This window comes from Suricata suricatta, chromosome 1, assembly GCF_006229205.1.
Source record: "Suricata suricatta isolate VVHF042 chromosome 1, meerkat_22Aug2017_6uvM2_HiC, whole genome shotgun sequence".
In the NCBI taxonomy this organism is placed as follows: Eukaryota; Metazoa; Chordata; class Mammalia; order Carnivora; family Herpestidae; genus Suricata; species Suricata suricatta.
In genome coordinates this window covers 6,859,076-6,880,119 of record NC_043700.1, presented here as the reverse complement: position 1 = coordinate 6,880,119, position 21,044 = coordinate 6,859,076, and the positions used below count along the sequence as shown (strand labels likewise).

The 21,044-nt window shown below is 39.4% G+C and overlaps 1 protein-coding gene across 1 annotated transcript in view; it reads right to left on the bottom strand.

The window, feature by feature from the left end:
• WDR17 (WD repeat domain 17) overlaps window positions 1–17,552 on the bottom strand; it is an 82,082-nt gene extending 64,530 nt beyond the window's left edge. The window contains exons 1-2 of the mRNA XM_029934016.1: window positions 17,441–17,552; window positions 4,584–4,712 (exon numbers count right to left, since the gene is read on the bottom strand). Coding sequence (XP_029789876.1) covers window positions 4,584–4,712; window positions 17,441–17,506 — 195 coding nt within the window. The 5' untranslated portion in view covers window positions 17,507–17,552. The remainder of the gene's footprint in view (window positions 1–4,583; window positions 4,713–17,440) is intronic.
• Window positions 17,553–21,044: the final 3,492 nt, after the last annotated feature.

Here is a 21,044-nt window from a genome sequence, read left to right as displayed (position 1 = left end):
TGATGATAAATTTTAAGATCTACTCTGAGCAACTTTCAAATATACAGTCGAGCGTTGTCACCTACATTCAACATGCCGTACGCTGCATCCTCATGACTGACTTCGTTTATGAAGTTTGTACCCCATGATCACCCGCATCTGTCTCTCCCTCACCCCAACCCACTCCTGGCAACCAGCAATCCATTCTCTGTATCTATAAAGGGCATGTTGCGGTCAGGATTTTAGTGCAAGTATAAGGTTGGAGAAAGATTGGTGTAATCAGTAGTTAATAAAATAATGATTTGGAACACTCTCCAATAACACTTTGAAAGGTTCATTATCGAGGAGTTCAGTTTCACTGTTTTGTTGTTTTCGATTTCACATATAAGTCAGACCGTACAGTATTTGTCTTTCTCTGACATGTCACTTAGTATAATACCCTCAAGGTTCCTCGATGTTGTAGCAAAGAGCAAGATTCCCTTTTTACAGCTAAACAATATGCCATTGCCTGTATGTACACCACATTTTCTTCATTATCATGCATCTATCAATGGACCCTTGGGTGGCTTCCAGGTCTCAGTTATTGTAAATAATGCTGCCATGAAAGTGGGGGTACATGTATCTTTCAAATTAGTGTTTTCATTTCCTTTACACAAATACTTGGAAGCAGAATTGCTAGATCATACGGTAGTTCTGTTTTTAATTTTTTGAGGAACCTCCATGGAGTTTTCTACAGTGGCTGCACCAATTTACATCCCCATCAGCAGTGCATGCAGGCTCTCTTTCCTCCGCAGCCTCACCAACACTTGTTATGTCTTTGTCTTTTTGAAAAAGCTATCCTAACAGGTGTGAGGTCATATCTCAGTGTGGGTCTGATTTGCATTTCTCTGGTGGTGAGTGATACTGAGATTTCTTTTCATGTATCCGTTGACAATGCCGTCTTCTTTGGAAAAGTGTCTATTCAGATCCTCTGCCCATTTTCTAATCAGATCATTTGTTTAATTTGCTATTGAGTCGTACACGTTCTTTATATGCTTTGGATATTAATCCCTTATCAGATATATGATCTGCAAAATATTTTCTCCCATTCAGTGGGCTACTTTTGCATTTTGTTTGTTTGCTCTGTAGGATTTACATTTGATGTAGTTCCACGTGTTAATTTTTGTTTTTGTTGCCTTTGTTTTTGGTGTCAATGACTCTATCATATTTCCTGTTTTTATATCCTTTGTATCCTTTAGAACATATTTCTTCCTGAAACATTTACTCGTTTGTTTACTTTTTCATTTTATGGCCTCTCCCTGCCCCCTGTCCTAACTAAGAACATGAATTCACTGAGAAGAATTTGCCTAGTTTGTTCATAGCTGCATTTCTAGTGCCTAGTAACACTTGGCCAAAAGAAAAGGCTCAGTTAATATTATTGAAAAAAGGACCCCTTATCCTATTGTTCAGCATTTAAGCAACTTTTAACTTTGGCTATAATAAATAATACTACAGCGAACATCTCTGTATCTAAAGTTTTGACTAACGACCTAATTATTTCCAGAAGCTTGTCTTCTCTGACTTCTGTTTCTCTTACTACTTGAACTTCAGCTATTCTTGAACAACTTCAGATGAAAATACTATTCGAGATAACCCAGTACCTGTAGAGTTTTCATCTGATTAGTACTGCAGTTATAATAATGTTAAACTGTCCTGTTTAAATATGTAAGTACATTTCCCGTACATTTAAGAATGAACAGTCCTGTACATGTGAAGTTATTCAGTGATTTAAATTACCCACGGTAAGTACTGTGAATGTGGCTAATGTGTCTAATAGAAGAGACTGCTCTATTAGCTAGAAACCTCGTGGAGGAATCTATAAATACAATACATGTATGAAGAAGCAATGATGCACATCAATGATCTTCACTGGATTTACTACACAATTTTCCAAGTAGGATCTTAAGCACAACAGAATGCTTATAGGGTTTCATTTATTAATACATTCCTATTCTATTTACAATTCAATATTATGGGCCTGTACCATTACAATAAGCTAGACCATAAACTATTTTTAGAATAGTTAATATATTATTGCATTGTATTTCAATGGTTAAAGAAAAAAATTCTTACAGCATTTAAAAGTATCATTTAATAGTTCTGAACAATCTGATGAAACCTCTGCGTCATTATGCAGAGTGTGACCGACTATGAGACTTTGACTATACACTGACCGTAGGTGTGATTTAGTAAATATTCAGGTGGCATAACTTTCAAAGCACTTCAATTTAGATAATGACATTGAAAACAATACTGATTGACAGTGAATGTTAATGTCACCATTTAATATGAATGTAATTTTCTATTATACTTTGGCAAAAAGGTTTTACAGCGAACACTGTAATGAACTGCTAGCTGAGTTTATTTAGCTTCTATAGTGGGGTGATTTTTAGTTTGTTTCAGTCTTTAATGATACATAAACTTTCTCCACAGGTTTTTTTATATTAATAATTTGAGCATAATCTTCCTAAATATTCAATTCATAAAACATCATCATAAAGCTTAAGACACTTGCAAACATGAGAGAAGTTGAGTTCTGCCTTCCTCTACTTTCTGACCTCCCTTACTCCTTGAAGAAATAGTTTGCCATGTCTAAGACATTCTTATTCTCTAAAAGGAAATAAGACAAGAAGACAGGAACTAGGACCAAGGGAGACATTTTGCAGGAGATCTTCGGGGAGGGGAAGCTCGGGAGGACATGTAAAGTGTAAAGGAAGCAGATGGAGGAAAAGGGGGTCCATCAGCAGGCTCGCTGCTGTCTTCCGTTTGGGGCGGTGCGAAGTGAAAAAAACATGAGTTACGTGGAAATTGCAGTTTGATTGGTGGGTGTTTCTACAAACTTAAGTGGTGGACTACATAAAACAGAACTTGATACTGTGGAAAATTAATTGGTTTATAGATGAATGCTGTTGTTTATTAAATTTTCAAAAAGCCTACAACACTACTGGAAGCTAAAAGGAGTTTTACTCCAGAATAATGCGGTAACTTTTTTCACTCTTACCTGAAAATAAGTTGGTGTTTCAAAATAACAACAACAACAACAACAAATATATATATGTATCATAAGAAAAACACTTAATGAGCCTTTTTTCAATACCAGAGAGTGTGCAGTAACTGGAGAGTTCAAAGGAGAGGAAGGCTCACTCTGGTCAAGGGGGCAGGGAGACAGGCAGTCTGTGTTGTAAGATCCTTCGCTAACAGGACAGAGGAAAGAGCAGAATATGGAGAAGAGTTTATACACGTGAACTGAGATGTGAAAGATGAGAAAATACTTTCTGAACAACAACACAGGCAAATGGACAAAATGAGTGTAAGCAAAGGCAGGTACACAGGAGTCTGAGATGTTTGGGGAAATACAATGATCACAGTAGGCCCAGAGCATTCGGTGACAGAAGAGAGACAGACAGATTGCAACAGAGCGTCATACTATGAAGTTTGGATTTAGTAACCTGAAGATGGAGAATTTCCAATTTGCATTACAGATGATTAATTACAATGAAGAATAATCTAGAGGAGTCAGAGTAGAGGCACAGGATATTAAGGGATTATTAGAAAAGTGTAGATGAGAAAGGTAAAAAATAAAACAAAAGAAAAAGACAGTAAAAGGTACAAAACCCTAGGATCGCTCCTGGTCACCCTTAGTAAAGAGGTGAGCGGAAGAGGGAGCAAAGACAGCTAACTCTCCCAGCTGTGGTTCAGATGAAGGGCGAGCTGCTAACACTAAAATACAGACTCCAAGTCTGTGGAGAAAGACTGACTTGGATTGAAGAGGCAGGAGGCACCTCTGTCTGGGAAAATTCAGAAGGCCATTGGTTCTGTAGATCGGAAACGGACAACAGATATCTGGACGGAGCTAGTAAATAAGAACAAGGAGTTATAAAGATTTGTATCCCGAGAATACCTCAAAATATATTATATCTGCACTGTTTTGAGCATAATGATCTCTAATGGATGATGCCCATTCTTCCCCTGATAAGTTTTCTCATGTGAAAGTTACTAACAAGGTCTGAAACAAATGAATAAATGAATTCCAATTATTTACATGGGAATATAATTTAAAAGAATGAAATTCTACTTGCTCACCACTCATAAATGGGGAGCTTTCGGGGGGCCTGGGTGGCTCAGTCGATTAAGCATCCAACTTCAGCTCAGGTCATGATCTCACGGTTTGTGAGTTCAAGCCCCACATGAGGTTCTGTGCTGACAGCTCAGAGCCTGGAACCTGCTTCGGATTCTGTGTCTCCCTCTCTTTCTGACCCTCCCCTGCTTGTATTCTGTGTCTTTCTTTCTCAAAAGTAAACAAACATTAAAAATTTAAAAAGATAAGTGGGGAGCTTTTAATTCTTGAAGAAATTGTTTTCAATGAAACAGCACATGAATGACTGTGAAATCAATGAAGATTCTTCTAGTAATTTAAAACTAGGAGATGAGCATTTTCTAAAAGCCTTACTTGTAAAACCAAAAAGCATCAAGTTTTTCATATCACAGGGCTTTAAAAATACGTGTTATTTAAATATTAACTTTACGTACATTTTGGAAATCAAAAAGAATCCATAGAATCTGACCTGATAAACATAGATGGCCAGGGTAGCGCAGTACGCAAATCTGTCTCCATGGGCTGCGCAAACATCTTTGTTCCAAGGCTGACATCCAGCAGCAAGAAGGCCCACTTGCCTTACCTGGGACATGCTTGCCTTGAAAAACAGATGTGGAGAAATAGCAGTCATTTTCATTATGCGACAAACTTAATTATTTTACATCTATCATTTCATCTTTAAAAAAAATTTACGAGGACTATTAATCTCTATGCATACTTTCAGAGACCAAGACTTGAAATCTCCCAATATCTAGAGACATCAAGACAGGGAACAGAAGTTTGAAAAGCATGAGATTATAAATGAAAAATGACACCTGGCCAAGGAACAGGGCCCCTCCAGGCCCCATGGAGATAACCGTGGAATGCAGCTGTATGTTGTGTTTACAGGGCTGGAGGCCCACTGGGTAAGGTCCTCCTCCCATGTTGCCAGATGCACGAAACCCTACAGAAAAATGGAGGAATCTAGATTTTTGTGTAAAACCTACTGAGGTTTAAATACTGGCAATACAGTCAAGGTGGCAAATTCAGAAGTAAAACACTGAGCCACCATTGGGGGGGCCGCATGGCCTCTGCCACAGAGCATCACCATTGTTACAATGACTCGCATCTTCACAAAAGCCACTTGAGGTGCACAGGGCAGGCAGACACGCTGCACTAACAACAGTGTTCACTGTGCAGAGAAGACAGAAGGAAGCTGGAAACTACGGGCTACAAGTTGTTGATGTGGCAGGACGGAGGCCGGTGGAGTAAACAGCCCTGGAGGTCAGAATCAGCCTGGCTGGGACACAGGGATGGGGACCCGGCTCCAAGCCAGCTGAGGGCATGAGCTGGCCTCGGGCACCTAAGCCCAGTTCTCCGCTTCTTCTACCAGAAACCCTCGGAACTAAGCTTTCCCTGCCATTCCTCTCAGCCCAAGGGATTCTGTGAATCTCTGTGTAAACTCTAAACTCAATTCTTCTGGGAGACTGGAAAAGAGGAAACTAAGAGTGAGGCTGCTTGTAAGTCTACAATCATTTTGAAAATCCGAATACAGTGAAAACACAAAGACAAAAATCCTACTCTGAATATTGCACTGTATAGTTACCTAATGAGTGGCATTCAAGAAGAGATTAATTGGCCAAAGACACCTCTTTAAAGACAGAACCCAGGCCATTATTAAATGTCTTCTTTAATATGGTCAAAAATCTTGGTCTAAAAATGAGGATTCTTAGTATGAAACAATCTACACTAATGCCACAAAGTCATACCATGCAAGTATAAGTTTTTCTCTATTGTCAATTTCATGTTTGATTAAAGTAAGGAAAATATAACTAGCTATTATAACCTTAACATATTTTTGAAAAATTAAGTAAACAGCTGGGAGAGATAATAAATTTGGTTCGTGTTGACTAACATATCCCCAAGACAACATTTCATCAGTATTTTGTTTCTGCTGCGCAACAGTTTTACACCATCTTAGTAGCAAAACGTGATTGGCTTAATACTACATCTGAAATATCATATATAGGAAACATAATCACAGAAATACATATTTGTCTGACCTGTGACACAGTTGTAACAGGTACCTGTTCCTTATATCCCCAGGAACCCTCCACCGTGACCTGCCTCTTTTCTTTCTGTGCTGCCACCTGGTGGTTTAGAGCAAGCTACTCTGAACCACGGATGCCTGGTGCCCTCATGGAAAAAACGGTCTCTTTATTACCTGCTTCCTCTTCACTACAGGTGGAATGATGTACTGACCCTACACCTGTAATTCTCCTTTATTTTAATGCTCAGCAATTAATGAGTTCTAGTCAGTTATATTATCTCATTTTTTTTGTAAAACTATTTTCTTCCTTACATCTTTTCTGTTTCATATTTCCATTTTCTAGAAAAGACCTCCTTCTATTTCCTCCTCCTTCCTCAAATCTATCTTCATCCCATTAAATCCCCTAATCTTGGGGCACCTGGATGGCTCTGTTGGTTCAGTGTCTGATTTTGGCTCAGGTCATAATCTCACAGTTCGTGGGTTCGAGCCCCACGTCAGGTTCTGTGCTGACAGCTCAGAGCCTGGAGCTTGCTTCGGATTCTGTGTCTCCCAATCTCTCTGCTCCTCCCCTGCTCACGTTCTGTCTCTCTTGCACAAAAATAAAATAAACATTAAAAAAATAATAAATAATAAATCCCCTAATCTGAGTGGAACTAGTGCCTTCTTTAAAAAAAAGTAAAACATTATTTGAAGTGAAAAATAGCATGGCAAACAAACTGTGCTTCAGTCTTTTGAGTTCTTAACTATGAAAATCTTCTTTCCTCCTCTCTGGTACCTGTATTTCCTCAGGCACTAGCACTCAAATTTTCTAAAATATACTTTAACTACTAATGTTACAACATTATTTGTCACTGAAAATACGTATTATTTCAACCACAGTGTGAATTAAATAGGCTTTTGTACTTTATCTTTGGAGTCTATGATTAATATTAATGTTTGTATGTAAGTAAAAATGGTTTCTAATACATGTTTAAACAAATTTTGAGTTTGTATCTGGAAAAGAAACAGAAGATTTAAACAAGCAGGTAAAATGGAATCATTTAAAAAATTTACTTTCTGCTGCTACTTTTTTTGAATTAATGAACTGTTTTTAGAGCAATTTTAGTTTCACAAAAAAAGGGAAGATTATGGAGTTCCCACTCACTCCCTGGCCCCCAATACGCACAACCTGCGGCACTATCAATATCCCCATCGGATTGGTGCACTTGTTACAGTAATGAACCTACACGGACAAAGTGTCCTAACCCAAGTCCACGGTTCACATGAGGACTCACTCCTGGTGTTCTACACTCTGCAGGGAGGGTCTGACCAACGCAGAAGGGCATGTACCCACCGTTTTCGCATGTTGTAGAGATTCACTACTCTGAGACTCCTCTCTGCTCTGCCTGTTCATCTCTCTCTCTCTGTTTTAATATTCGCAAATCCATTAATGTGATACATCACATTAACAAAAGAAAAAAGTCATATGATCCTGTCAATAGATGCAGAAAAAGCATTTGACAAAATACAACATCTCTTCTTAATAAAAACCCTCGAGAAAGTCGGGATAGAAGTTTACTTAAACATCATAAAAGCCATTTACGAAAAGCCCACAGCCAATGTTATCCTCAATGGGGAAAACCTGAGAGCTTTCCCCCTGAAATCAGGGACACAACAGGGATGTCCTCTCTCACCACTGCTGTTTAACATAGTGTTGGAAGTCCCAGCATCAGCAATCAGACAACAAAAGGAAATAAAAGGCATCACAATTGGCAAAGAAGAAGTCAAACTTTCCCTTTGTGCAGATGACATGATACTCTATATGGAAAATCCTATCAACTCCACCAGAAGCCTTCTAGAACTGATCAATGGATTTAGTAAAGTTGCAGGGTACAAAGTCAATGTACAGAAATCAGCTGCATTCTTATACACCAAAAATGAAGCAACAGAAAGGGAAATCAAGAAACAGATCCCGTTCACAGTTGCACGAAAAACCATAAAATACCTAGGAATAGACCTAACCAAAGATGTAAAAGACCTGTATGCTGAAAACTATAGAAGATTTATGAAGGAAATTGAAGAAGACACAAAGAAATGGAAAAACATTCCATGCTCATGGATCGGAAGAATAAACATGGTGAAAATGTCATTATTGCCCAAAGCAGTTTACACATTCAATGCAATCCTCATCAAAGTTGAACAAGCATTCTTCTCAAAGCTAGAACAAACTATCCTCAAATTCATATGGAACCATAAAAAACCCCGAATAGCCAAAGTAATATTGAGGAAGAAAACCAAAATGGGGGGCATCACAATCCCAGACTTTAGCCTCTACTACAAAACTGTCATCATCAGAAAGTATGGAGGGAGAGAAGGGGCAAGGAGCTTCCCTCTGCTCAGAGTGGGGCACAGTTCATCAACCTGGGGCCCTCGGAACCCCTCCCTTTGTGTTTCCATGGAGGCTTCACTACACAGGCAGGGATGACTGAATCATCAGCCAGAGCAATCGCTCAACCTCCAGGCCCTTTCCCCTCCCTGGAGGCCAAGAGGGTAGGATTAAACGTTCCACCCCTCCAACCTAATGGTTGGCTCCACCAGCGATCAGCTTCCATCCTTACGTGATTTCTAAAAGTCACCTTGCTAACCCAACAAGACACATGTAAGGCTCTCAACACTTGGGAAATTGGGTCATCTGAATGACCAAATATGTATTTCTTATAAACCACAATATTGCAAAACATGATTATTGATTCCATTTCTTTAAAATGTAGGCCTATTCAGGTTGCATATTTTTCCTCTGTGAGTTTTGGCAAATTGTGTCTTCAAAGAATTGGTCCATTTCATCTAGGTTATCAAATTTGTAGGTACAGAATCATTTGTAAGATTCCTCTACTATCCTTTTAATGTCCATAGGCTATGCAGTGATGTCCCCTCTTTCATCACTGGTATCAGTAATAAGTCTTTCCTTCTTTCTTTTCTTCTTAATTAGTCTAGCTAAAGGCTTCTAGATTTTACTGATCTTTTCAAAGCAGCAGTTAGTTTTCCTGCTTTTCTCTAATTTTCTACTTTTAATTTCATTGATTTCTGCTCCAATTTTTATTATTTCTTTTCTTCAGCTTACTTTGGATTTAGTTTGCTCTTCTTTTTCTAGTTTCCTAAGGTAGAAGTTTAGATGATTAATTTTAGACCCTCCTTTTCTAATTATGCATTAAATGCTATACATTTCCCTCTAAGCAATGCTTTTGCTGTTTCCCATAAATTGCATTAAGTCGTATTTTCAATTTCATTTACTTTAAAATACTTTTAAATTTCTCTTAAAAATTCTTCTCTGGGGTGTCTGGGGCTCCATCAAGTTAAATGTCTGACTCTTGGTTTTGGCTCAGGTCATGATCTCATGGCTTTTGCGTTCAAGCCCTGCATCAGTCTGTGTGCTGATAGTGCACAGTCTACTTGGGAATCTCTCCCTCCTTCTGCCCCTTAACTGCTTGTGCTCCCTCTCTCAAAATGAATAAATAAATCTAAAGAAAAGAATTCTTTGATTATGTGTTATTTAAATGACTATTGCTTAGTGTCTAAACATTTGGGGATTTTCAAGTTATGTTTCTGTTACTGATTTCTAGTTTAATTCCACTGATGTCACCTGAAAAGAGGCCTCACATTATTTCTATACTTTTAAGCTGTTGAGATGTGTTTTATGGCCCAAAATATGGTCTATCTAGGTGAATGTTCCATGTGAGCTTGAGAAGAATGTGCAATCTGTTTTTGCATGAAGTATTCTCCAGATGTAAGTTATATCCCGTTGACTGAATATGCTAGAATTCAGCTACATTCTTACCGATTTTCTGTCTGCTAACTCTGTTGAATCTGACAAAGTGTTAAAGTCTCCAACTATAATAGTGCACTCATCTACTCTTCTTTGCATTTCTATTGATTTTTGCCTCATGTATTATAGTTCTGTTATTAGGCACATACACATTAAGGATTATGATGTCTTCCTGGAGTAGTGACCCATTTATCACTATGTACTATCCCTCTTTATCCTTACTGTGAATTCTGCTCTGACTGAAATTAACACAGATATACTCACTTCCTTTAATTAGTGCTAACATCGTATATCTTTCTTCATTCCTTTACTCTTTATATATGTGTTAATCTTTAATGTGTGTGTTACTTGTAGATCACATATAGTTGGGTCTCTGTCTTTTAGTTAGTCGACTAGAGCATTAATGTTCAAATTAATTCTTATGTGCTTGGATTGGTATCCACCATATTTTTACTGTTTCAATTTGTTCCTCTTGTTCTTTGTTCCTGTTTTTGTCTTCCACACTTTTTCTTCCTTTTGTGGTTTCAACTGAACATTTTATATGATTCATTTTTTTCTTAACATATCAATTGTGTATCATTTAAAATTCTTTGTGTGTGACTATCCTAGACACTTTGTACTATGCATTTACAACTAATCCAAGTCTACTTTCAAGGTAGTACTTCTCAGGTAGTATGGGTACCTTCCAATAACAAGATATCCCTAATTCCTCTCCTCATCCCTGTAGGATCACTGTCATTCATTTCACTTACACATGAGCAACATAGCGTGTGTGTGTGTGTGTGTGTGTGTGTGTGTTTGTATAAAAGTATACTTAATCAAATACATTGTTACTATTTTATTGTGAACACACTTATTTGTTAACAAGATCAATTAAGAATAAGAAAAATAAGAGTTTTTATTTTACCTTTAATTACACATTCTCCAATATTCTTCGTTTATACAGATCAGAGCTTCTGACCTGTATCATTTACCTTCTCCCAAGAACTTCTTTTAACATCTGTTGCAACAAATTCCCTGATGGCAACAGATTCCCAAATTTTTGTCTGATAACATCTTTATTTCTCCCTCATTCCTGAAAGATAATTGCACAGGGTATAGATTTCTAGGCTGGTATTTTATTTCTCTGAACACTAAATATTTCATTCCATTCTCTTGCTCTCATGGTTTCTGAGAAGTTGAATTTACTTATTATCCTTGCTTCTTTGGCTTTTTTCAAGATTTTTCTCTGATTTTTTTTTTGCAGTTTGAATATATGATTTATAGGTATAATTTTTGGGGGCATTATCATGTTTTGTATCCTCTGTGCTTCCTGGATCTGACATTAGCCTGGGGGAGATTCTGCTTCAGCTGTTGCTTCTGTTCCTTTCTCTTCTTGTTCTGATATTTCGCGTACATCTGTGCACGGGATGCCTGTGTAGCTGCCCCACGGTTCTTGGATACTCCGTTCTGTTTTGTTTTTCCCCACTCTTTTTCTCTTTTCAGATCTGGAAGGCCCTATGCTCCTTTCATCAAGCTCAGAAATTCTTTCCTCGGCCACACCCAGTCTACTGATGAGTTCACGACAGGCCTTCTTCATTCTGTACAGTGTTTGACTCCAGCACTTCTATTTGATTCTTCTTAGAATTTCCATCTCTCTGCTTAAATTATCCAACTGTTCTTGTATATTGTCTGTTTTATTAAAGCCCTAGCCTATAATCATGGTTTCTTTAAATTCTTGGTCAGATCATTCCAACATTCCTGCCATATCTGACTCTTGTTCTGAAGTGGGTTTTTGTCGGGGCCCTGCCAAGTTCAGTCTGCCTCAGGCAAGGATTATCACTCCGCTGAGTGAGCCAGTAAACAAGATTTGCATCTGGAGGCTGGAGATTGCCATTTCCTGGTCAAAATAACTTTGGCGACTGTCTTGCTGAGCTAGATGTGAGTGGCCAAGGCACACAATAGATCAAAACCCTATTCAGTGTTAGTTCTCCATCCCCCAAGATTGCTGAAGCAAAGTCGGGGCACTTCTTTGATATGCATTTGACTCTGTATCCTGTCTAGGTCAGTTTGCCTTGTTTTCCCCCCTGAAGACTATATAAAGAACAGTTCTTTGAATAAATGCACTTTTTCGCCTGATCTGAAAACTGTGAGTTCTGTCTTTACTCTTTGCATCTCCCTCTCCTGCCCCCTTTTTCTCTCCCTCCCTCAGGAGAAGGACCTGGGACGATTCTCCGCCCTGCCAGTCGGGGCGGACGAAGAAACAGGTACCCCCGATCGCAGACGAGCGGCCCGGCCATCGAGTTATGACAATTGGCGCCCAATGTGGGGCTCAGTAAAGCAACGAGACCCTGACCACGGGTTACGACAACTGGCGCCCAAAGACGGGCTGAGTGAGAAGGGATCCAGTAAAGAAACCGATCAAAGAAAAGAAGAAGAGAAAGAGGTAACGGCCGAGGTTAGAGGATAGGAGATGACCACGCAGAATTAGCTGCATGGCCCAGTGCTCAGGATAGGAGACGACCACGCAGAATTAGCTGAGTGGCCCAGTGTTCAAGATTTATAAGGAGACAGCCACGCAGAATTAGCTGCGTAGTCCAGTGCTCAAGAATTATAAGGAGACGACCACGCAGAATTAGCTGCGTGGCCCAGTGCTCAGGATAGGAGACGACCACGCAGAATTAGCTCAGTGGCCCAGTGTTCAAGATTTATAAGGAGACGACCACACAGAATTAGCTGCGTAGTCCAGTGCTCAAGAATTATAAGGAGATGACCATGCAGAATTAGCTGCGTAGTCCAGTGCTCAGGATTTAGAAGGAGACGACCACGCTACGCATTCCTAGCATAGTCCAGTGCTCAAGTGAGTGATCGATGATTTTAGGGCAAGAATTAAACAAAATAGTCTAAGCAGAAACCCTTAAAGCACAGGGAGTGAAAGTTAAGAAAAAGCAATTAAGTGTTTTCAGTGTTTTTCTAATGTTTCGGTCTTGTTTGTGAAACCTCTGTGGAGGAATAATAATAGCTTCTGTGTGTGTGTGTGTGTGTGTGTGTGTGTGTGTGTGTGTGAATGAATGCTACCCTTTGTCTTTGTGTCATCGGGTTACGACAAGTTTTTTTTTTTTAATTCCCTTTAAACTTGTTCTGGTCTTTCGTTTGTTTGTTGTGTTTGTTTTGTGTTTTGTTTTGCCATTTAGAGTGCCCTGTAATCTTTCCTTGAGAGGAGAACACAGGGTCACAGGAACGCGGTGCGCAGACCTTCAGTAATGTAACGAATGGCCACTGCGGGAGGAGAGGGAACAGGAGCAAACATTCGAAATGATAAGACTACGTCTCTGACTTTTGGTGGGTCTATGCCTGTGGAGTGTGAATTTTTCCAGTGATTCTTGGGGGTTTTTAATCCCGAGGTGGGACATGACGGGTACAGCGGGCTGGAGTTGGCTATTTCCCTCCCCCTGCACAGGGCAGACTGAAATAACCAGCAAGTTAGGCTCTGGTAGAACAGGTCCTCCTGAGAACATTCTTGCTAAGGCAAAAATGCTGGACATAATTCCCAACGCTTCCTCTTCACCTCCCTGCGGGGAGGGAATGCGGGGATATTCCCTGGTCTTCACTGGAGGGCCTGGGAGAGACCCCGGGGGTAAAGGCAGACTTGTGACAGGGGCCTCGGCAATTCCTCAGTTATCATTCAGGCTTTCCTACTCTGGCTCTGGTTCCTGCACAGGTTTTGGCAGGTAGGTCTCTGCTCCAGTAGGTTGTGAATTTTTGTAACCGTCTGTCAGCCTCTCCAGTGGTGGGAGAAGAAATCTGCCTTGTGATCTCACTTCTCTCAGAGATCTAAGAAGAGTTGTTGATTTTTCCGTCCATTCAGCTTTTTATCATGTTGAGGACGGAGTGAAGACTTCTAAGCTCCTTACCTGCCAGACTAGAAACTCAAAGTGTGGGGTGCCTGGTGGCTCATCCGTTGAGCCTCCAACCTTGGCTCAGGTCATGATCTCACGTTCACAGGTTTGAGCCCTGCGCTGGGCTCTGTGCTGACAGCTCAGAGCCAGGAGCCTCTTCTGATTCTGGTCTCCCTCTCTCTCTGCCCCTCCCTGCTCATGCTCTCTCTCTCTCTCTATCTCAAAAATAAATAAAAAATATTAAAAAAAAAAAAAACTCAAAGGGCCTCTGCTAACTATTTAAAAAAAATACTTCAAAATCCATTTTGTCAATACACCTTTACATTAATTATCATTATATCTTGAATTTACTATTTTTTTAATATCCAAATTTAGATAGTCTAAAACTTTCAATGTTGTCATCCAATATGGTAGAACCTTGTTCCTAAGTAGCTTCGATAAGTCTTAGAGTCTAACAACTTCAATCCTTTTTCAATTCAGAGTTGAATAACTTGTCCAAACCAGCCATTAATAATAAACAGGACAAAACAAAATGGTGACTTATTTTAAAAATCTAGGATTCTGGATAACATTTTTTTAAAATTATGCATCATTAAATATATAAATGCTACTGCACTTATACATCTTAATTATATACTTAAACTGGCAGTATTTGAAACTTCTACAATATTTTTCAAAAGTACTATTAAAAATATATGTAATACTCCATAGCTCTTAGAAAGTGGTATCTGCAATTGCGAAGGAGATGAAAAGAAATGTCCAAAAGCTTGCGTTATCTCTGTTGTCAGCATGGATGTTAAACAATGATTCCGTAATACTGAGAAGAGCAATGTTCAACTGCAAGTGCATTCTAAAATATATATCTGTATCTTAAATATAAATCTTACAAATGTCACATAATCAGGAAAATAAATATATATTAGCTGATGTAAGTTAAATTTGTATGTACCCTTTTGTATCCTTACTTTAGAACATGTTTCATTTGTGTGTGTGTGTGTGTGTGTGTGTGTGTGTGTGTGTGGGTCTGTATGGATGACTTAAGAATTTCCATGTCCATACTAAAGATTTGTTGCTTCAGAAAGCATCATCTTTCTGGCCCCGAAACAACAGGCGCACTTTAAAGATGAAGTGCTGACTTGCTGACTGAACCGTCAGTATGCTGACCGAATAATGGAGATTCATGAAGGATTCAGGACCACAGACTGAGCACTGTGTCACCCCACATGCAACTGACAGTGGCAACAGCCCACTTGCAAACATATTATCTTCTTAATCTAATTCAATTTTTTGTATCCATCTCCTATGAAACACACCCACATACATTATAATTACAGCAGAGCTGCTCTACACATTAAGTGTATGAAATGCAAAAAAGTAAAACAAGCGATAAGAGTATATTTACATTAGATTTGTATAATATTAAAGTTCATTTTTGAACATGTAAGAGTGTGCTTATATGAAATAATCATAATGGAACTTAAAATATAGCAAGAGTTACAACACTGCCAAAACTAAAACTACATTAAAATTAAATTCATGTAGATGCATCTTTGTATCTGTGGAAATATATACATATGCCATAAATATTAATTATATCAAAATTAATTCTATCATAATTTTGTCCTAAAGATCAAACTTACCTGTATACAATTTTTCAAACACTACATTTCTAAACTACAATTTTAACTAAAAAGAATCCAACTCATCTTTTCCTGTGAACACTTAAAAATACTCTATTGAAAAATTTGCTATGCTAAGTGCTGATTATACAGAATATATATACACATACACATCATCTGAAAAAGAATAAGCTGGATTTCTTAAAGAAATTAGTCAATATTCATGTGCCAATTTTCATTATTTAGAATAGAATCTCATTATTTCATTTTCATAATTAGGATTTTCATACTTATTTTCATAAATAAGATTTCATTAATAGGATTTCATTATTTAGAATAGGATCTTTCACGGGAATTTCTGAGTCTATGTAAGAACTGATCAAACCCTGAGCCAGAATACCCTTAAGCCCATGAAGACAATATGGTAATTTCAGGGTCCAACTTGATCTATACATACTGACAGCAATTCTTACAATACGTCTTGGAGCCAGGAACTCATTTATAAAGGCCAGTGGTAGTTTTAAAGAGCAGACTGGTATTAGGATGGAGGAAAAGAATTCGAATCCTCATAATCTCTGAGTTACCCTGAAGTCACTACATAAAGGAACACCCAATTTTAGTAAAAAGCATTTTAGCACGTTAGACTAGCACCTATGCCCTCCCACTGAGGGATACAGGGACTACACTGGGGGGAAAAGCCTCTGGTTCCACATCAGAAGTGCGTGTATTCCTACATTTAAAATGCACACACACCACACAGAGGAGCTGTGGGGTATCTGTGTCCAGAGGCACTTAGGAAGCCCCACACTGGGACAGCTCCATCATTTATGGAGGGGACCTAAGTTCAGAATGAAGAGCTACCCACTGACCCTCCACTTGTGTCCTGAAGAATGCTTCAGGGTCCACGAGAGGAGGATCAGTCCCCAGAGTTTGCTAGTAACTGGCTCCAGAGACGTTCACCAGCTTGTTTCAGAGCTGGGGGGGAAAAAAAAAAAAAAAACCTCAAGAAAAGCCCAAAAGGCAGGAGGACTTAAACTGCTGAGAAATTACAACGAAAGAGGTAATTAAAAGGAAGTAAAATACTGGGGAAATGTCTTTCGTGGAAGTGCTGAGAACGGGACCCCGAGGAAGTGAGCAGGGAGAAGGCAGTGCTGCCCATCTCTGGTCTTGTCTGCCCTCGAACAAAGATAGGCACCAGCTGGTGAGGCTGCACTGAGATACTCTGGCTCCTTTGTTCTCTGACTAATAAAAGGAAAAATCCAGGCTGTGTAAGGAAAAAGAGAGAGAGGAAAGAGAGAGAGAGGAAGGGGGGTGGAATCCACAAAGTGCCTTTATCTACATGATTAAGAAAACCTTCCATTAAAAGTGAAAATAATCAGAGGTGTCATTTTACACAAAATCCGTTTTGATTAGATGCATTTTAAATAGCAGTTTTGTACTATTGCAATAATAGATCAGAATAGCTGTTTTCAAAATACGATACAAACGTTGCCATAGTAACAATGCCAACTCCTTTTGAAACATAATTAATTGCCTAGAAATTCATCAAATAGAACATTGCACTCGTCAGAAATTTTTTTGTTTTCTTGTACAATATTATTATATATATGTAGTATTATCATGTACATCTTCCAGTTCACTAAAAGTTTTTCTCTATGTAAAATGATTTTGTTAAAGTATTACTACTTTGATCCATAAATCTCATGAAAAAGAATTCTATTCTATATTTAAAGCCTAAAGATAATCTGAAAAAATTAAGAACTCATCTGAAACCAGGACGGAAAAAAAATGTCTTTTCCTCAATGTAGGGGTATGACTATATTTACATATCATCTTCTTACCTCTGCTTTTGAATCTTTCAAAATCTTTCTTTATTTGCCCTCAGAATGTTACAAAAAATGCCCTCAAAATAAATGACAAAGAAATACAGCCGCATGAACAGTAATGCAGAAAACAAAACCCACAGAATATCATAATCACAACATAAATGGATCTTACTCTTTGTAGTCCTTCATACCAATCATCTTGATCAAACCAACTCGAAATGTAAGTCATCCAAGCCATAGAATGTTTCTACTTTAATGAAGGCAATTGGAAACTCGGCATCGGAACAGTCAGCACCTAAAGTAACAATAATGTGTTTCAACCAAAAAGCTTTACCAAATTCTGCCTTGTGAAATGTTCAGAACAAGAAGCTGGACGCACAAAAACATTTCAGCTGAAAAAGATTTAATAATTTACAAAGAACAGTATCTATAAAAATAATGCTAAACCAGAAAATGTAAGCCCATACTCAAACAGGAAAGAAAATCAAATAATCATTATGCTGCTGTCAAGTACCAACGAACGCTTTATCAAATGTGAGACTTTCGATTTCATTCTAAAAAACATATGATTCAACTTTTTCACAAAGCAGGCAAGTGAGTTCTCAAAGCGCTCCAGTTATAAGTAAGGAATGCGAAGAAAGCACAAAGCAACAGGAAGGAGAAAATTAGCTCCATTCTCAACCTTAGGAGTTGGAGATAAAGCCGGGAAGAAAGCCTCTGGGTTAAAAGGTGCAGGACGACAAGACCAGTTCTGTATTTCTATTTGCTTCCAGCTCTGTACTTGAGAGTTAAATCACTGTAGACTCAGCTGACTGCTAGTTACCTAAGTGCCTCAAAAAGGTAAGGCCACACATCACTCCTCAGAGTGCTCATATCGACATGAATTTGATTTGTCTTTAGGTTTACTCACTTCCGGAAGATATGTCCTAGCCACGCTCTATACGAGACTCGCTGGGTATGCGGGCACGTGAACTTCGAGACGCCCTCTACAATGCTGGCATGCTTCTCAACACGAGTCCCACTGATCTTTTCCTCACCAGAGTTACACCTCAGTGGAGAAAAAAAGAAATAAGGGCAGGGGACCGGAAAAAAAAGACACCATTTGGGTGATTCGAGTGTTTCACTCTTCATATCCAAAAAGTGGCACAGCATGCGTGCTGGCATAAAGGTGCGCATGCAGGACATGTGAATTGCACCGGGGCCGACTGAGAACAGCCCTCAGAATTTATCAGATGCGGCACGGGACTCTTCTTGCGACTCTCTCTTCTTCCTTCTCCTCTGGGAACATGTTCAGACACCTGCTCGAAGCGGCAGGTCACAGTGCTTGGGAGCAGGCTCCCCCTTGCACAGGGGGTCTCAGGACTGATGTAATCTCCCGTTTAACGTGTCCACGTCTTGGTGACCTCCCTGACTCTGGGCTCCTTTCAACCACCTCTCAGGATGCTGTACTTTGTCCTGCACTCCCCGGTTCAGTGACCAGCACTATGTTCTGGCAGTAACCGGAGGGGAAAACATCGCACGCTCCCTGTTCGTTGCCCTCCTCTCTCCGTCCCACTGCATGTGATCACCAAGTCTTATCAAGCCATGTTTAACCTCTCTTCAGAAGCATAATGCCACTGTTCTGGTGAAACCCACCATCGTGTCTTGTATAAACTAATAAAATAATTTATCTATTCATTTCCTGCTTGCATTGCAATTGTTAAACACATTCTATACCGTCATGGCCCTCTGCAAGTTTTTAAATGCTTTTGCCCGAGCGGTCCTCCCCTGACCCCTTCCCCTGTGAATAATAAGCCCTTTGATATTTATGGTTTTCTAAGACAGAACTTAAAAACTCTTCTTTGAAGACTTTCTCAAATGTACCAAATCCCTTATCTGTGTGCCTTTATTCATGTATTTGTTTCTTTGGGATAGTGATTGTTTGTGTAGACACAGTGTGAGTTCTCTAAGGCAAAGGGATTTGCCTTATTCATACTTGTATAGAAGATACAAAATGTTTAGTGAATGGACACCCTCCATTTTGCAAGAACAGTTTGTCAATTAATGGCAGTTCACATGACCTGAAGGTACGTATTACTGAAAATCAGAAAGAAATGTATGCAAGTGACAAATCATGTACTCAGCAACAAATGAAATAGGATTACTGTTCAGTTCCTTATAGGGAGATGGCTAACCAAATCATTTAAGAAATGGTTTTAAGTGTAAAATTAAGAGCCAACTTGCATTGACGAAAATATTTTATTATCATACCAGCCACAGGTATTTTTATTATACCATTGCAAATCACCTTGTTTATAGGCACACAATAGTCTGGATGTTTTATTTTGTGATCTTTTTCCACAAGCAGTATTTACCATATTTACAAGAATTAAGAAAAGTAAAATATTTCACATCATGTAATCCCAGATGAAATATGATCTTGCAGGGCACCTGGGTGGCTTGCTGGTTAAGTACCCGACTTCAGCTCAGATCACGATCTCACGGTTTGTGAGTTTGAGCCCTGCATGGGCTCTGGGTTCTGGAGTGGCCTGTAACAAAGTACTTGTGTGGCATTACTAACGGATGCATTGTCTCCTGTGTGAGACTCACACCCCATGGAGATAAATTAAATCAACGTTCTCATCTGACCCACACTAGGAAATCAGGGTCTACTGACTGTGGGAAATTGCAAGATTCATAGTTATGACTATCTACGTCCTTGGCAAAAGTTTTAAGAGATTGGATTTTTTAAATTAACCATATCAAGAAATAATTATTTATATAAGGAATCTGAGTTATCTCATGTTATTTTTTTCAACCTTTAGGAATCGTTAGGAAACAGCATGCTGCGTAATCCGTCCATACACATGCAATGTTTCCATTTTGTTACGCCTCTCCGGTGCTTAGAAGTGCTTTGTAACTCTAGGATCAACTAGACGATGCAGCAATTTTAACTAAATAGAGTAGATCCCTGCTCTCATTCCTAGAAGCTGGTCCTTTCTGCCAGTCCTACTACAAATACGAGGATTAAAATCAAAACACACGTCAGCAGCCCCTCGCCTAGAAATCATAGCAACACTTCTCTGGTTGTGATTTCACGTGAACCTCTTATACCACGTCCTGAAATGTTTACTTCTGCTCTCCTCTGTCCAAGCCTGACAATGTTTTCATTTCCTTGTGCCTGTTTAAAGTCCTAAAGAGAGTAAAGTGACCCATTTTGCCTTCTCTACAGTTTGGTCTCCATGATGGCTGTTTTGATTGAAAGTTTAGGTTTGGTCATCCAGTTTTACCCCAGACCAACAATTGGCTTAATCCTCTGAAATGCAGTTTGCAGGCGATTCTCTCTGTACTAAATTCACCCCTCCAAGTGATGTCCTGTTGCCGACTGCACCACAGTTTCCGGTGCTTAGTGAGCCCCTGTCTCTACCATCTTACGAGACAGAAACCGTAATTATTTTGAACTTCCTAACAAACCAAGTTAACATGTGAAATAGGCACCAGCCGTTGATTGGTCAATGAAACAGGGCAGAGTCAGGTATAAAATAATGGCACCATTCACAATTATGTTCTTATCTGCCTGTATCCGCCCTCGAGAGTCAGGGCAGGGTGGGGTGGGGGAGAGGACCAGGGCCGGGAAGCGCACACGTGCCTCCTGCTGAAGGCGCTGCCCACAGTGACAGAGACCTGGAGTCACCTGTCTGCTTACCCTTCCTGTGCTCGGACAGGACACGCCCCTTGAGGGGTCGGCCCAAGGCAGGCCACAAAAGCATCCTATTAGACAATTTGTCCGTCCCGAC